Genomic DNA, 16,670 nt, shown 5'->3' with positions numbered 1-16,670 from the left:
TTTTACCCATGAGCTCCTCTGAAAAAAAAAAGGACTGAAATTAAATTTCATGCCAACCACCTTTCTGACTTATGATTGACAGCATGATATTGAGACCAAAAGTCCTTTTCCAGGAAATTCAATTAGCAGTGGAACACTGAACTAGCCAAGATAATTCGTATGTTCTAACCACTATCTTATAACAGGTAGTCAAATTCCTTGTGCCACTATCCTGCTTGCCTGGGAGTAGTAAGAAAATCATAAGAACAACCACATTAAGCTGTGTTATTGCCCAATGCACCACTGCTTCGCAGATTAAAAATTGAATTTTCAGAAGGACAAAAACTTATCTTGAGGGAATATAGATCTCCTGAGTTTTTGCTATGAAAGCTAACAAAATCAATTTAAAATCTGAATAGATTCCTCTTCGTTTCCATGCAAGGAAAAAAAACAACAGGACTTCAAACTTTAAAGGAAGGCTGTCAATTTTGATGGCATCCACTCATTTCTCTAATTCTTGTCTTTTCTACTTCTGTGTTTTCCCTTTCCAAACAGTTTTGGGAGAAGCACGAAAGCATGGGGTTGATTAAGTCCAGCTTAGACAGGTTCTAACTTGATCCCCACCACTGTCTTAGGCCATATAGGCACTTGGGGCAGTGGGGATAAAGGTCAGGGGAGCAGCTACGTGAGAATCAACTGAGAATTTGTTCTAACAAGCACGTAGCTGAACTAAGATCCTAAGCGATCTAGCCAAAATAAGCGGGGGCCCTTATCACCCTTAATGCCCCCTTTCTTCTGCTCCAGCCACGTGCATTGGCTGGTCAAGGGCCCTCCTTCTACTGTCCTTCAGTCTCCATCTTTCCCAAACACTGGAAACTCTCCTCTGATCTTTCCCTACTTCACCAAGTGGGAAAAAATTCCTCATTCAGAGTCTGCTGGATTTAGATCCCATAGTTTGAGACTCTTCCAAATCCACGTTTACAACTAAATATCTATGACATTCAACTTAAAACAGATTGTATCCCCCTTATCTAATTTGGGACCATAGAGGGCTATGAGAACATCAAATTTTTACATCTCAGAAAACTTGAGTGCTTGAATTTTGAAGCCAGTGTTGTTTCCAGCAATCTTCTGTGCTAAATGATTAATTATACCCAAGATAGTCCAAGGCAATTATTTAATTATGCTCTATTAAAGGTTGCCAATTTTGTGGAGCAAAGGAGAGGCCTTCACCCCTATTTCTCAACATCTGGCCTTTGGATAACTTAAAAGATAAAAGGAGACATGAGAACATTTTTATAACCAAGTTATAATTTCTAGAAATTTTCCACTAAGTAGAAAAACTTTTTCATAATTTACTTCTCATGATTAGAATGTGGTGACATATTTCACTGTACGTCTTCAGCTTCTTTAAGTAAATGGAAAATACAAAATGCTACAATTCAAAATGAAATGTGGGTGCCTGCCTTAGTTACTCTTCTCACTGTTGGGACAAAATACCCGATACCCAAAGTTAAAGGAAGAAAGGTTTATTTAGCTCACAGTTTGTAGAGGTTTCAGCCTATACTCTGCTGGCTCCAAGGCAGAGTGGCATGGCAGACAAGCATCGCAGAGGGACAGTTCATGGTGGGCAGAAGGCAACAAAGCAAGCAAGGGAGAAGAGAAGCCTATTTTTGTGCTTTATATTTTATCCAGGCTACCAAGATCAGGGCAGTGTCAATCCAGTCAGTGTACTGATTCAGTAATCACCCACCCTTAATCCTAGCACTGCATATACTCTAGATTCAGCCACCTCTGAAAAAGCCCCACCTATGACTTTGAGGGGAGCCACAACAGTGTTCTGTGTTATGGCTAGACACAAGCCATAACAGTGCAAACTTCTTTCAAGGATAGAAAAGCCTGTTTTCTAGTGCATCTATATTTCCCCTTCATTTGTGTTCATTCCCATTTTCCCTTTGACTATTTTTTAAGGTTTTCTTCTTAATTTAGATTTCTTAGACATTAATAAATAAAGTTCCTTGTTACCCATTCTATGCTTAGAAGTGTCCATTTTATTTCAGAGAGAGACTCATGCCACCCCACAGAGTTGATAACCAGAGTCGTACCTGAATGATCAACTTGGTGATGATCACAGATGCTAGTTTGTGGTGGGGGTGGGGATAGAACAGCTACACACAATGACTTTTAGGTAAACTGTAGGATTTGAAAATAACCAAAAATTCTTCGGTTACTCCAAACTACTTTACACTTGCCAGCTCTAAATGGTTAAGAGTTCTGCTTCTTCATACAGCACAACTTCACTCTCCAGGGATTTCTGGCAGTTCCTGTCTTGGTGCTGTCCTCTTACTCAGGGTAAGAGCATCCCAGACATGATCTTTCTGTTTCTCCCACTGCCTGTGACATCTCCCAGGCCAGGACTAATGGATGGACCTGTTGAATAGTAATGCATTAATTAGTGTGTGTTTGTTCACCAGCCCTGCTCAAAATAACTGACCAGGTTAAACCTCTTCCTTCCATACTGTTTGAGTGTGGAAATAGTGCCGCCATTTATTAAAACTTAAAAGTGGTTATATAGTCACCTACCAATGAGCCATCAATAAGCAAGGGTGAGTGAATGACTGAACAAAACAGATGAGCAATAATAAAAGACCCAGGAAACAAGCTTAGATTGACTGAGGGAAGCCAGTGGAAGGTGTATCGTTGACAGGTGTTTCTTAAAGACAGAGCTGTCCTCAAACTCTTAGGTTGACACAATATAAATTTTGTGTTAGAACTAATGGCCTCAACCTGGAGTCTATGGGCTCATGTGTCAAAAAACAGTTGAATCACTGTGTTAGGAATGTCCATATATAGTCAGATGATTTTGTATGAAAATATTGTGTGTCAGGGGCTGGGGATTTAGCTCAGTGGCGCAGCACCTGCCTGGCAAGTGCAAGGTCATGAGTTCAATTCCCGGTACTGGAAAAAAATATATATATTGTGTGTCTCTAAAGTGCAGAGATTGTGGTCACCTAACAGGTGCTAGATATATGGAATTCGTAGAGCTGCTACAGACTATCACTCAGACTTTCATTTCTCTCAAGAAAACCTTTCTTTCAGCATCTAGAGGTACCTTTTAAGTTAAAGCCCTCTGCTGTCCCATGTTAGAAAAGAAAGAAATAAAAACTAAATTCCAACCAAAGTTCCCTATCACTTGAAAGATGCTGACACCCTTAGGCTAACATCTAAGGGCATGGTCTCAATTTGGAGCCCCACAAGGTCAGTCAGGTGCCCTGGTCCATGGTGCAATGCTATCTCACTTCTGCCACTTAGAATGCTTAGTTAGTCTGTACATGTTTAAAAAGACTTCATACTTTTATTTCTAAATTTTGGTTCAAAGGATTTTTTCTTAGTTATTGTCATTCCCAGAAAAAAGTATATTTATCTTCGTGTAGGACTTCCCTAAGGTTTTTAGTCTTTGGAATAACACATGATCTGCAGCCTGAGCCATGGCTCTGCCCTTATTGATCATAAGAAATGCCACTGTTCAACCACTAAGTGGGCCCTCTACTGGCTAAAAGTTCTTCCCAGATGGCATAGCAACCCTGAGAAATAGCTACTCTTATCTCCATTTTACAGATGAAGCTATCAGAGTTGAGTGAGATTAAGGGGCTAGTCAAGCAAACACAAATAGCAAGTAGTAGAGCTGGAATTCACATTTGAAGCTTGCAGACTCCAGAAGCTGCCTTCTCACCCACGGCTGAGGCATCTCCTCTCGGTGTTCCTTGATTCTGTGAAGAGCTGTCCACTGAGTCCAGAGGCCTGACCTTAGCCTCCAGTGAACAATTTGAATGCTTTGGGTACTTATACTGGTTCTTTATTTGCTTACCTCTTACAAATGAAATACGATTTTATACGTATATACATAAGTTTGCATTCATTCTTATATCTGAGTCTCTTCAAATATTCAGGAAATATGTCTGATCAAGATAATGATTTAGATGTAGGATTGTCCTTAAGAAAGAGAAAACTACAGATGTCTGAATCATGTCTGCTAATTCAAATATAGTTGTTGGCAGATGAAACATCATTTCTCCGACTCTTCATCCTGGCAACGTTTTGGGGGCATTAAAAAAAGGACATAAAGGCAAAATGCAACCTATTCTTTACCATAAAGTATTTCAAAGGAAAAATTCTTCAGACTTGTTTTTTAAAACATTTGCAAAATGAAGTTGGCAGGAACACATGGTACAGAAATGTCCTTTCTGTTTAAAACCTGAGAATATAAACTATTAATTTCCTTTTTCCCTCCCACATTAAGAATGATATCTTAAACTTAAAAATTAATTCTTAAAACATAATGTTTTTTCTTATTTCTTCTTCAACAGGGGACTTATTATGTTTGAAGATCAAACCTATATCTTAGAACCAATGAAGAATGCCACCGACAGATACAAACTCTTCCCAGCGAAGAACCTGACAAGTATCTGGGGGTCCTGTGGGTCACATCATAATACATCAGGCCAGGCTGCGTATGACTCCTTCCCAGCATTCTCTCAGACAAGAGCAAGAAGGGTAAGAGGGAAGCCCAAATTCACATTTTGGGGGAGTTGGGGGCTTAAACTACGGGCACCAGTGCTAGGAGATCTTGAGAAATTTTGCCCCTGGATATTCTGTCAAGGACCTGCAAACACTCATTTGTCAGAAGGTGGTGAACACCATGGGCCAGACCATAATCATAGACTGAAATCTGCATCCCTATTACAAATGTCAGTCTCATACTCATTAAAACATTCTGATAAATTCACATCATCAGGGTCGGGGGATGACAAAGTCACCATTCATCGCATTTTGTGATGGTGCATGTGATGGGTGTAGACCCAGCATTGAGCTCCACCATGGCAAATGACAAACATGGGCTGTGGCCCACTCTCTGGCTGCTCTTCTATTTTTTTTTGTTTTTTCTGTTTGTTTGTTTGTTTTTGTTTTTCTTCTGGTACCAGGAATCGAACTCATGACCTTGCACTTACCAGGCAGGCACTTTTGCCACTGAGCTAAATCCCCAGCCCCTCTGGCTGCTCTTCTAGTAGAAGAGAAAGGTCAGGTGGAGATTTCTTCATTTGCAGTCTGCTTTACCATTAGGTTCTCATAATAGGTTACAGGAAAGGCTCCATCTTTGCCCACCTGCCTGTACATAGACACACGAGTCCTTGTCTGTGTGGTTTTGCTAAGGAACGTTGCTTACCTGCAGGCCACACTGAAATGCCTATCCTTGCTGCTCTTGGGACTGCAGCAGTCTGTGCTTTCTGGCCACCTGCCCTGGCTCTGCTCACAGGATGTCTCCTCTGCTGCAGCACTGGAAAGAGTGGTTATCAATGCAGACCTTGCTGCAGACAGACTCCCCTCCCTGATGCTTTCTGTGGACCAGCATGGATCCATTGCCCCAATGACTGCCTGTCCTTTGACATTTGCATAATGTGGGCTGTACAGGCCACAGTGGCGCTCCATTAGCAAGGAGAAAAAGTATCCCCCCTCCCATTAGATTGGAGGCCATAAATTTAAATGTGTGACCGGATAGGAAATTATCATCAATTGCCTGATATTTTTATGTCTGCATTTCCTGTTCCTCAACTGACCAGAAATTTTTAAAAATCAAAGATCTGATGTCATTCATGCTAACATTTGACCATCAGGGGACATGATCTTCATGTTTCTCATTACTTTTGTCTCTCTTAACTGCTTTGAATAGACCATTGCTTAACATTCAACATTTCATGAATATTATTCTTGGTTCATTCTAAATCCTTTTCATAAATTCAAACAGTTAGGCTTATCCTACATGATTTCTTTTCATTCCTAAAATTCTCTTCATACCTATGGATAAGTGTCTGTTCCCCTAAACTGCTCTCAACTGAAAAAGTTCAGGACGCTTGAGTTTAATTTTCCATGCATTCTTTCTGAACAGGTTTCTGTCTGTGTGGCCCTAACCTTTGTTACTGGCTTCCAAGGTTTTCTATGGCAGGTACCTGAAACCTCTTTTTCTTTTTCTTTCATTTTTTTTCTACCCCATTGCAGGACAAAAGAGCTCCCCTATCAGCTGCTGTGGCTCACTTTCACATTGATGTGATGGGCGGGGCGCGGGGCTGATCTGAATCCCAGAGACCAGAATTTGAAAATACTTAACAGCAGCAGCTCAGCACTTCCCCTCTGCATGTCTCCCCGTCTCCCTCTTGAGTGACAGATTTAAGAGCTGGAATCATCTCTGAGGTTCCATGCATGCTTATTTCACTCTTCAAATACGTGTGTCTTTGACTCCAGACCTTGGACAAGATGGGATTAAGCTGTAGCTTTACTAGTCATGAACAAGCAGAACATTTGCATTTTGTTTTCAGGCCCTTTGCTTTAAGTACCTTGTTGAATGCCTGTTATTGATGTTATGTGATTTATAACCTGACAGCTTAAATGACACTCAGATATGTTTGCCATTTCATTGAGAAGTACAAACTTGATCTGTACTTGCCTACCATATTTTAATTCTTTAAGCATACAGCTCTCTAGAACTATGATTGGCACCATAATTTCCCATCATTTTGACTTGCAGAGAGACAGGGAGAACCTGAATAATGATGCTGTTTTATTAATAATGCATACTGAAGTGTAAATGAACCTTTAAATTGAAAAGGCAGCAAAGGCATCCATGCTGTTCACCTCAGTTCTTTTGCTATAGAAATAGTTGTTTTCATGCAAGAGAAAATGTCCTTGACCTAAACTCCTTGTATATAATGAAAATGGTACAAAAATAATTTTCAAACGAATGGAATATTTGGGAATAGAAATTACCTAGATTATTTCAGATAACACCTATGATAAATATGAAAGTATGTATTCAAGTTATATGCCACCTACCTGTCTTACTTGTGCTGCTTTTATTTTATGCTAAAAAAAAATCAATGTAACTGCAGCTAATTAATCTTGTTTATGCAGCACAACAACTGTGCTTGCCTTTTTCTAGCATTTCCCTGCCCCCACTAAATGTTAACTATTGCAAAAGATTGGATTGCAGACTCTGGTTTTTTTGCAGAAGTTTGCTCTTTTCTTTATAGAGCATGAGGAATCAATCAGTACTCAGAGGATACACCAGCTATACTATAATCCTAGGCTATTGTTTGTCATTTTTACAAGGCTGTACATTAGATGTTAGCACCCTCATTGCTTCTGGAAGGGTACAGAGAGACAGGAGCATCATAGCCTCCTCTCCCCCTCTGCAGGTTTTTTAAGTCCGATCTGAAGCGTTCTCACTGCTCAGCTCACCTGCATGGACTCCTTCTCTCTCCATTGGCTCTGCATTCAAGAATAAAAACTAATTTCAACATCCACTTTGGCAAGCTATAAGGGAGGCAGAGGCTAAATCTGCTACTGGAGAAAATCACATAATACATCCCAAAGGCAAATGGAAATTACTGTTGAATTATCCTTTCTTTAGGGATTATCTCTACCATTGTTCCCCTCCATTAGTATGGATAATTATGAGTCAAATATAAAAACTGCTGCCTGCTCTGCAAAGAGAGGTTTGCTTGGGCTACTGGATACATTCAGGCCAGTGAGGTAGGGAGATGCTGCTGTGCATCCTCAGACACAGCAGTGCTGAGATGATTGGTGCCATGATAGGGAAAAATGGGAAGTAGTGTCTTCCACTGCTTTTGTGTCTCCAGACAGTATTGCATCTGGTTAGTAGGAGCCGCAATATGGTAGCAGCTTTATAATGGTAATATCTAGCACAGGTAGCATTGCATAGTAAGTAGCTGAGTGTCAGGGACTTACCAGAATCACTAGAAAGCTCATTAATTATATCAGGAATGTTTAATTCCTCTCTAACATAACACAACATCCTCACCTCCATACCTCCCCTAAGACTGTATCAAGTTCTCTTTCTGCCCTGGCTATTCTTAAAGTGTAGGGAGGGAGGGAGGGAGGAAGCACCACTTCCTGGGCTCTGAATATCTGTCCGTGTGAGTTGTGGCTCCACATTTCCAGGACTGGGTTCCCATGGAGTCTCAAATCCACTACAACTGTGGATAAATAAATAACAGATTGCATTCTTGCCATTGCTCTTTTGGACCTAATTTCACTACTTCCCGTTTTTCCCTATTGATATTTGCCTATCAGATTCAGCCCACTCTCCTGGCTTGTGGTCTCATTCACTTGCTGGTTCTGCCAGCCCATGCATTAGCCAGGCCTCCGAGGCTGTGTCCCACAAGGCTATGGTCAGTGTGGATCATCCCCATGCCAATCACTGGCACGTGGTGGTGATGCCCTCTGATAAGAGCGCAGGGCTCCACTTGTCCATATGCATGAAGTGATCTTGCAGTGGGGCATGGAGATGAGCTAGTAGTGATGTTTCCTTGCTCAGGAAGAGAAACCAAACTTTTGGTTCATCTCATTTGCTGATCTTACCAGCAATAGAAAGAGTGGCCTGGGTCATTATTACAGTTATCTTGTCTGGTGATATCACACCCATCTTGAATGTACTTGCACATCCGCACAATCTGGAGACTGTCCCTGATGCTACAAACCATCGTCAGCACCCTCCCTTCTCCCCATGCTGCAGCACAGCTTCCTGCCTGCCCTCACTGCCCTCACAAGCTCCTCCCAGCTGCCAGAGTGATGTTTTTTAAGTCTCACATTCTGGGGCTCCCACTGCTTTTCAATTATTAGATTACCTCCTTGTCCTGGCCTCTATCCCCACTTCACTCCCTCCCAAGATGCCAGCCATGCTGCCTAGGGCTACAGCACTGCCCACTCTCCTCTCCTCCACCTCAGGACTTCTGCTGATGCTATTCTACCCAGCTGAAATACTGTTCCCAGAACCCTTTCCACACATACTTCTCACCTTCCAGAGCTCAGCTAACTTAGCATTGGCCCTATATTTATCCTTACTGAAAAGCCCTGTTTATTTCCTTTGTTTCACAGACTTTTATCCTTGTGAATCCTTCTCCCAGTCCCACACTAAAATGTGAGCTTCATGTGGGCAGGAACCTTGGTCTTGTGCATCCGCTTGTCCCCAGCACCCAACACAACAGCTGGTGCACAGCAAGCTCCTTGTATGTAGACCTGAGAGATGAAGGAATGCTCTGCACATAGTATGTATGGAGAAGGGATTGCTGTAGGAACTCACTGTAACCCTCACCCAAGCTTGCTTTTCTAATGGAACTGGGTTAAGTTCTCAGGGCCAGAGCTCATTACAGGATGTTTGGGGGATGGTCTGTCCCTGGGAACTTGGCTCCAATGACTTTGAGAACTGCTTCTCTTTTAAGCAAGACTCAGGATTGCTTCTTTCCTCACCTTGGAGTGGGGATTGTTGGGGCATTCCCAGAACTCAGGTTCCTGTTTGTAACTTCCAAAATGAAAATTCAGCCAAGCGACTGGTTTTAAGTACCGTTCGCCATATCACAAATTTACAGTCTGATTCCTTTTTGTGTTTTCAACTGGACAGGCTAGATAGGTGGAAGTCATGTGGAGGTAATTTAAGCCTCTGTAAGTGAGAGCAAACCTTCATGGCGCAGAGCCGGCCACTCCCCCGTGGCTTTTTATTATGATGTGGTTAAGCTTCTCTCTGAGCTTGCATTTCTCTGAATTCATGAGAAAATGTGGACTTCTCTGAAAAGTGCAGAGACAGGAAAATTGTGTTCATGTGTTTGTTTTCATTATCTGGAATTGTGTATTTTCTAAATGATGATCTGAGGCCAGTTGGAAATATCCTCTGGTCGTTGATTTCACCCTCCGCTGTCTGAAAAGCATAAATGTCTAAACAACTGAAGCCCTTTCAATAGTATTTTTCTTGATGCAAGATTAATTTCTTTTTTCATTTTCTGAGCTATATTGTCTTCTGCCTAATCTGCTGATTTGTTCTGTTCCTGATTAATCAGGGAACAGCAGTAAGAGAGATGTCTGTTTCTTTGACCCTTCGGTAAGGAAAAGAGGCAAGACACTTCCAAAAAGTGTCTCATTTTGTTTGCGTGCTTAGACACCACGGGGGCTTAAGTTGTTTTCCTTTATACATACATAGTTATCACCATAAAACTTGCTATCCATACAACTACAAAGCCTGACACTTTTTTCCTTGCAACATTGTAAAAATATGAGAAATTATACTTTTCATGGTGTTTTATTTTCCCTTCCTCCACGAGGTTTCCAGATTTCTTTGGGGACACCTAAATTCATGAATCAGCACAGCTGGGCGGCAAGCAGGAACACCGCTATAATACAAACATTTTTCTTGTAAAAATCTGTTTGGAAGATCCTGGACTGATGGGGATTTGTTTTATAAAAGATGTTTCCCTCAGGATTATGTGACTGGAAGTCTGATTCAAAGCATGCTTTCCTCCTTTTTGCTTTTGTCTGAAAGAGTGATTAAAACATGCAAGTGCTCCACTTACGCACAGTATGTACTTAACTCATAAACTGGCCATCTCAGTCAGGGGGACCAGAGACCAGCCCGACCCCCACTTCTTCCAACCACATGTTATTGCAGAAACAGAAGGTTTTGGGTTTTGTTTTTACTGTTTGCTTTTTGAGACCACCCTCTATGAATTGCTTCATTTCTCCTCAAAATGCCTTTGGGATTCCCCCAGTAATTCACGGAAGAGTGTGAATGCTTTTAGAGGAGGCTTGATTAAAACATAACCCATTTCTGGGGCCGCTTTATTTGGGATCCATATTTCTGCTGCCGGAATCTTCCCCGTCCCTCAGCCTTCATACATAGTTTCCGTACTCTTCTCAACTGCTCTACTCTTGGCAAATCCCTACTCTGCAGCAGCGTATTCCTGTCTTATTTCTTATTTTCTCTTTCTCTTTATTCCTTTATGTTTTTCTCATAGTACTTCTTTCTGGCTTTTCTGGGCATCAGCCTGGCTGTTCCCTTTTCTCCAGACCAGGCCAGTCTTCCATCACTTCTAGCTAGGTTTTTAAATGATCAACCACAAGTATAAACTCCCTGGAATGGACTTCTCAGGGTTCCCTCAGGATTATGCAATTTCTGTCCAAAAATATATTTTTCGCCACTTTTCTCAAATTCCAAAGCAGGTACATTTGGATCGTAGAGGTGATGAGAACACCCACGACACTGAATTCCCTGTGTTTAGTGACCATCGCATGTGCTACCTGTGGTCTGAAGGGAGGCGCCATTGACCGGCTCCCCTTCTAAAGAGAGACTGGCTTTTGTTTGTTAATGTGCTCATTGTATTCAATAGTGATCTTGACATTTACTGATCTACAATCAGTGATTCAGCAGGAAGGTTAAACTCCTTTTTATGATTTCTCAAGTGGAAATGAAAACTAATCACTCATGCTGAAAAGATTTTACAAAAGATGGTTGGGACTGGGGGTCAACTTCTAGATGGCATTGGGTAAATGAGCCTGGTGGGGATAGATCTCACCTTCCAGTGGTTGGGGTGAAGAGATATTGACAGTGTTCTGGAGTCCCTAGACTTACGTTAAGGGAAATTAAATTTACTTTTACTTTTGGCAGCATAAAAGAGAGACCCTCAAGATGACCAAGTATGTAGAGCTGGTTATTGTAGCAGATAACCGAGAGGTAAGAACTTTAAAAAATTTCTCAGTACAGTTTGCCAAATAAAAGGAAGTGTTTAGTAAGTTATTACTTTCTTTAACTTTATTCTGTATACATTCTTGAATGTATTGAAAACTCATTGAAAAGTGGTTTTCTGGTTTTATAAAGCATACAATATTAAAAATATATCTGATGTTATAAAATAAAAAGCAAAGCCTGCAGAAAAAGAACAGAGTTTTTCTTTAGCTAAGCTCTCCAAACAAGGAAAATGATTTGAGGGAAATGATGGATGGCTTTGCATTGTATTTTGAAACATTTTTTTTTGGAAGTTAAGTTTTTGAAGTGTCAGTTATGTCCTAAACCAGGATGAGTAAATAAAGGAAGGCTATAGAGAACAGGGCAGAAAAATCCTACCCTCTTAAGGTATGGTTTAGTACTATATCAGTTTTTCCTTTTAATTAATTTTGAATTTGTTCTCTCTTAAATTATCTTCTCTGCATTTATGTATGGTCTCCTAACATAGCGTGAATCAGGTAATACTTTCTCATAGACTCATTCAAGACACATGAATGGAAAAAAGAGTGACAATTTCTCAGAAAAACGTTCCTCTTCTGGAAGGTCAGATTAGAGAAGAGAATAGGGAATTTATTAACTTTTTATCCATTCTCCTATGTACTGTTTGACACATTGCCACGAGCTCCTATTGTTTTTACTATTTAATTTTTTAAAACAAATACAAAGAAAGTTTCTCAGGAAGTTAAAATCAAGTTGATGATATGAAAAATGGCTTTGGATTGCCTTCTCATTGTCTGTTTTCTCTTTGCCAAGATGTGTCATTGGTTCTGTTATTTATGACGCTGGAAATATTGCAGAAGTTATTGTCTTAAAGCACTTGGCGTGGTGAATTTCAGGGAGTTTCAGGGAGTCCCCAACTGGGGAAATGACTCTGGATGTGAGCGTCCTTCGCCGTAAAACACGGAAGGCCCCGGGTGGTTTGTAAAAAGCCCAAGACTTCACATTTCCAGGAGCTGGGAGGATGAAATTTGATTGATATTCTTGCTGTTATTAATGCTGACACTTAAAATTGTTAAGTTTCAGAGGCAAGGAAAAGATCTGGAAAAAGTTAAGCAGCGATTAATAGAGATTGCTAATCACGTTGACAAGGTAAGTTCTTTTCTGGGTAATTAAATCACTCAAATCATGTAAATGTTTGGAAATGGGGTTGAGAGAATAAAGTTCACCTCGTCTGACTTAGCAGGGAGACCAAGCTCTGCTTCCAGGTCCTGGGCTGGGACTGGGAGTATATTGTCTTCTGAGTGTCCCAGGTCTTGAGTAGGTTTGGATCGCTTCTCGGCCTTTTGGCTAAGATCAAGTGTTGAGTAGGTTTGGGAGGTGCCAGCCATGGCACATTGGACTGTGGTTGCCTTGAGGGCAAAGTTTCCTACAGGCTGGCTTCAGGCCAGGCAGAGTTCCCATCGTTGGGGGGTCTTGGGCTCTCCATTTAGATCCAGAGCCTCTGCAGGATGAATTGGACCCTGAGGAACGTTCCCAGGCTGAGCCTCTTCCTGGACTTCCATGGCAGGTCCCTATGCAGGTGTGACCCTAGGGGCAAGCTTTCATCTCCAAGGGACACACAGGTCTCATTCTCCTGGGATGTGGCCCAATCAGCTATTGGAAAATCTCTCACTGAAGACAAGTAGGTTGGAACCCTACTTTTCGCAAAAATTATTTCCCAGCTAGAAGAGCCCCTAGCAATCTAGTCCATCCTGAGAGTATTTGCTCATGAACTGCTCCTTCCACCACCTGATTAGAAGGAAATGCTGATGGTATCTGTCTAAAGCCCCTATCCTCTCTCAACACATTCTGTGGGCCAGAACGGGGGTTCTTTTGGGCTGATGCTTTCTGTGTGAAGCAGAGCTTGTGACACTGTCCTGCACACTGGAACTGCCTATGGAGCTTGCAGAGGTCCTGCTGCTCCTTGTCTGCAGGGTATGGGACATGGTGCAGGCTGGACTTCAGTAGTTTTAGAAGATCCCTAGCAATTCTCATGTGCAGTGTGTCTGGCAACCATGGTCCTAAAGCCACTGGAGCTTCTCAGCAATACCATGTCTCCTGCCTGTGAGGACACTGGAAAAGAGGAGCTTGATGATTGTTGAGTCTGTCACAGTCAAGATCCTCTGAAGTGGTTGCCTTTTATACACAGCAGTTCAAAGCCATGAGTGATACCATGAATGGAGCACTGAATGGAGCCATGATTGGAACCATAAATGATGCCATGAATGGAGTCATGAGTGGAGCCATGAATGGCAGTCTCTTAGGGTACAGAGGAGAAAAGCAATTCCCTTCTTCTGGGGAGAGGGATAACTTGTAGGAAGAAAATCCTGAAAAGGGGTCCTGGGATGTACCCACCATTATGTACATGATGAGCTGAAGGGATATGTATGCACAAATGTGGATGTATATATGCGTCCCTATAGGTGTGTACATGTGTGCTCAGGAATGCATGTGTGTTTGTATATGCATACAGGTATCTGAATACATGCTTGTGTTTGTGTATGAATACATGCATGTGCAACTAGGGCAGGAGGAAATATAGATGCCCAAGGCTCAAATGCCCTCAAAGCTATATTGGCTTTACTGTACAGCTAACAGAGAGCCACATAAATGCTTTTAAACAGGGGAAGGATGCATCGGATTATGCAAGGAATTCCTGCAGTTAGTGTGGTGGATGGAGTACCCATTGATAAATAGGGCTGGTAGAAATGTATTGCACAGGAGTGATAAAGGCTAGTCCCAAGGCAGGGGAATTAGGGATATGGGGACAAGGTTAGAGACATCTGCAGGACATGGTGACACATCAGTGTTGTTGGCAGTAACTGTGTACCAGCTCTAAAGGCTTTGCATACACTCTCAGGGAGGCATTACCATTCCCAATTTATAGCAGAAGAAGCTGGGGTTTGCAGAGGTTAGTAATTTGCACATATTCAAGCAACATTAAAATGCAAGACCAGGAATGATCTGTCTCTCTCTGACCCCAACAGGAGCTCTCAGCCTTGATTTCCACCACATGCCATGAGTCTAAAACCCTGCGACCAAGCAGAGGCTAGCGGAGAGTGGGAGCTCCCATGACTGCGAGTGGTAGTAGAGTGGCAGGTAGATGACATTTAGGCCCCAGGAGAGCAGGAGTGGGAAGGGTTTTTGTGGGGCACTCTGAGTAGTTGAGATCTAGGTTTGGCACTTAGAGGCTGTGGCTAGGTAGAACTTTTTGAAAGTCAGAAATAAACAAATGGCCATCCATATCTTGGGATGATATTATGCTTGTCCAGCAGACCTTCAAGACAAGTTGTAAGCACCCCATGCATGTTGATGTATTCTTAGCAGTACCTCTTTGCACATGAAACTTTGTCGTACCTGAGGGCAAGCAGATGCAGAAGAATCCTGGTAACAGGTCAGTTCTTTGGACAGGGAGAAGGATGAGTCACCAGAGGACCCTGGACCACATTCATGCCCAAGACCCATCCCAACCAGATTAGAATCTCCGTCAAAGGCAATGTAAGAGTAAAAGCTGGATCACAGTCCAGGCTAGGCATCAGAATCCTCTTGGGAGTTTTGTTTGTTTCTTTGTGAATACCAATCCTTGAGTCTCAGCCCAAGGATTCTGCTCCTATTGGCTAGAGAGGGAGTTAGGTATTGCCCAAGGTTCTCCAGTGATTCTAACATAAAACAAGACTGAGAAGCAACAATGGGCAGGTGAAAGATATAGATACCTGAGTCACATATACAGGCCACCGCTCCATGGTAAGCAAGACCCACTGTTGCCTGGAAGGCTTCCCACTAGCCTCAGACTGTACAGAAGGAAGAGAACATGAGTTCTTCTCAGGCCTCAGGAATCTAAAGGAATGATGAACTATATTAAAACCAAACTGGAAATTACTGACACCTCTTGTTAAAATGTTTCAGCCCTGTGTGTTTTTTGTTTTTGTTTTTGTTTTTGTTTTTTGCCGGTACCAGGAGTTGAACTCACAACCTTGCGCTTGCCAGGCAGCCACTGTGCCACTGAGCTAAATCCCCAGCCCCAGCCCTGTGTGTTTTGGCCCTCTGTGTTTATATGTCTTTGCATATTGTTCTAGGTTATATCTTGCTTCAGTGCACAAAACCAAAAATGAGCAATTGGGGGTTTGTTAATAATTTGCACTGGAAATTAAACAAGAATCCTGATGGATTTAATCGGGTGTTTCAGCCTGCTTTTTCTTATGTTTCTTGTGGGTACACAGACAATTCGCTGAGCACACAGATGTGTCTGGCTCTGGCACTGCTACCCATATCCAACAGCCCCCAGAGACCCTACTGGAGATACCCAAGCTCCTTGGCAGACTCTCTGTGTCCAAGTCTGTTGATGGATGAACCTGGTTCTGTGGGGTGTTCCAAATTTCAGTTTTGCAATTCTACATGTGGGAAAGCCTAGGTCCAGAAAGCAATGGCTATCCCAGTGGTCACTTCCTCATTTGCTGGCATCTTGGCTCTGCTGGGCCCTTCTAAATTAGAACTACTTGGCTGTATTGGCTTGGAGAGTGGGAAGGACGTCCCAGAATGGAGAAGATACAGAAGTGTTTTAGTGACAAAGGTGACATTGTGAAACATTCAGGAAATCCCCGTAAGTGAAACACAAAACACATGTTTGATACTCATGCTTTTAGGCCAAACTACCAGGCATTCTCTTCCAGTCCTGATTAAATCACAGCCAGCAGAGTATGCACTTGTGATAAAGTGACCACTGTAGCTGTGGCATGTTAAGCCTTCACTCTAGCCCATCCCTCTTACTTATTAGTAAGTTTGCACCTGCTGGGAATTATTTAGGGCTCAACTTCACTGACTGTTATGGTTGAGATCCATCATGTCCCCCTCAAATGGCCCACTCTGTTGAAGGCTTTGTTGCTAGCTGATGGGCTTTTGGGAAGTGATTTGACCATAAGGGCTCTAATTTTATCAATAGGTTAATCCATGAATGAGATCATGTGATGGCAGTATTGAGAGATTATGGGAAGGGGAAGAGGAAGTGGAGCCTCACTGAAGGGAACAGATCACGGAGGTGTGGTCTTGGGGGCTATAGGTTGTCCGTGGCCCCTTCCTCTCTGGCTTGTCT

General features: G+C 42.2%; 1 protein-coding gene across 1 annotated transcript in view; it reads left to right on the top strand.

Annotated features, from left to right (window-relative positions):
* Adam12 (ADAM metallopeptidase domain 12) overlaps positions 1-16,670 on the top strand; it is a gene marked incomplete in the record, with an annotated part of 345,893 nt that overhangs the window by 248,719 nt on the left and 80,504 nt on the right. The window contains 3 exon segments of the mRNA XM_005402080.2: positions 4,347-4,533; positions 11,486-11,551; positions 12,620-12,691. Of these exon segments, the coding sequence (XP_005402137.2) occupies positions 4,347-4,533; positions 11,486-11,551; positions 12,620-12,691 (325 nt within the window).

The sequence above is a fragment of the Chinchilla lanigera genome, unplaced genomic scaffold (genome assembly GCF_000276665.1).
Source record: "Chinchilla lanigera isolate Chin_1 unplaced genomic scaffold, ChiLan1.0 scaffold00076, whole genome shotgun sequence".
Classification (NCBI taxonomy): Eukaryota; Metazoa; Chordata; class Mammalia; order Rodentia; family Chinchillidae; genus Chinchilla; species Chinchilla lanigera.
The sequence above is the reverse complement of the archived record's forward strand: the minus strand, read 5'-3'. Positions and strand labels throughout refer to the sequence as shown.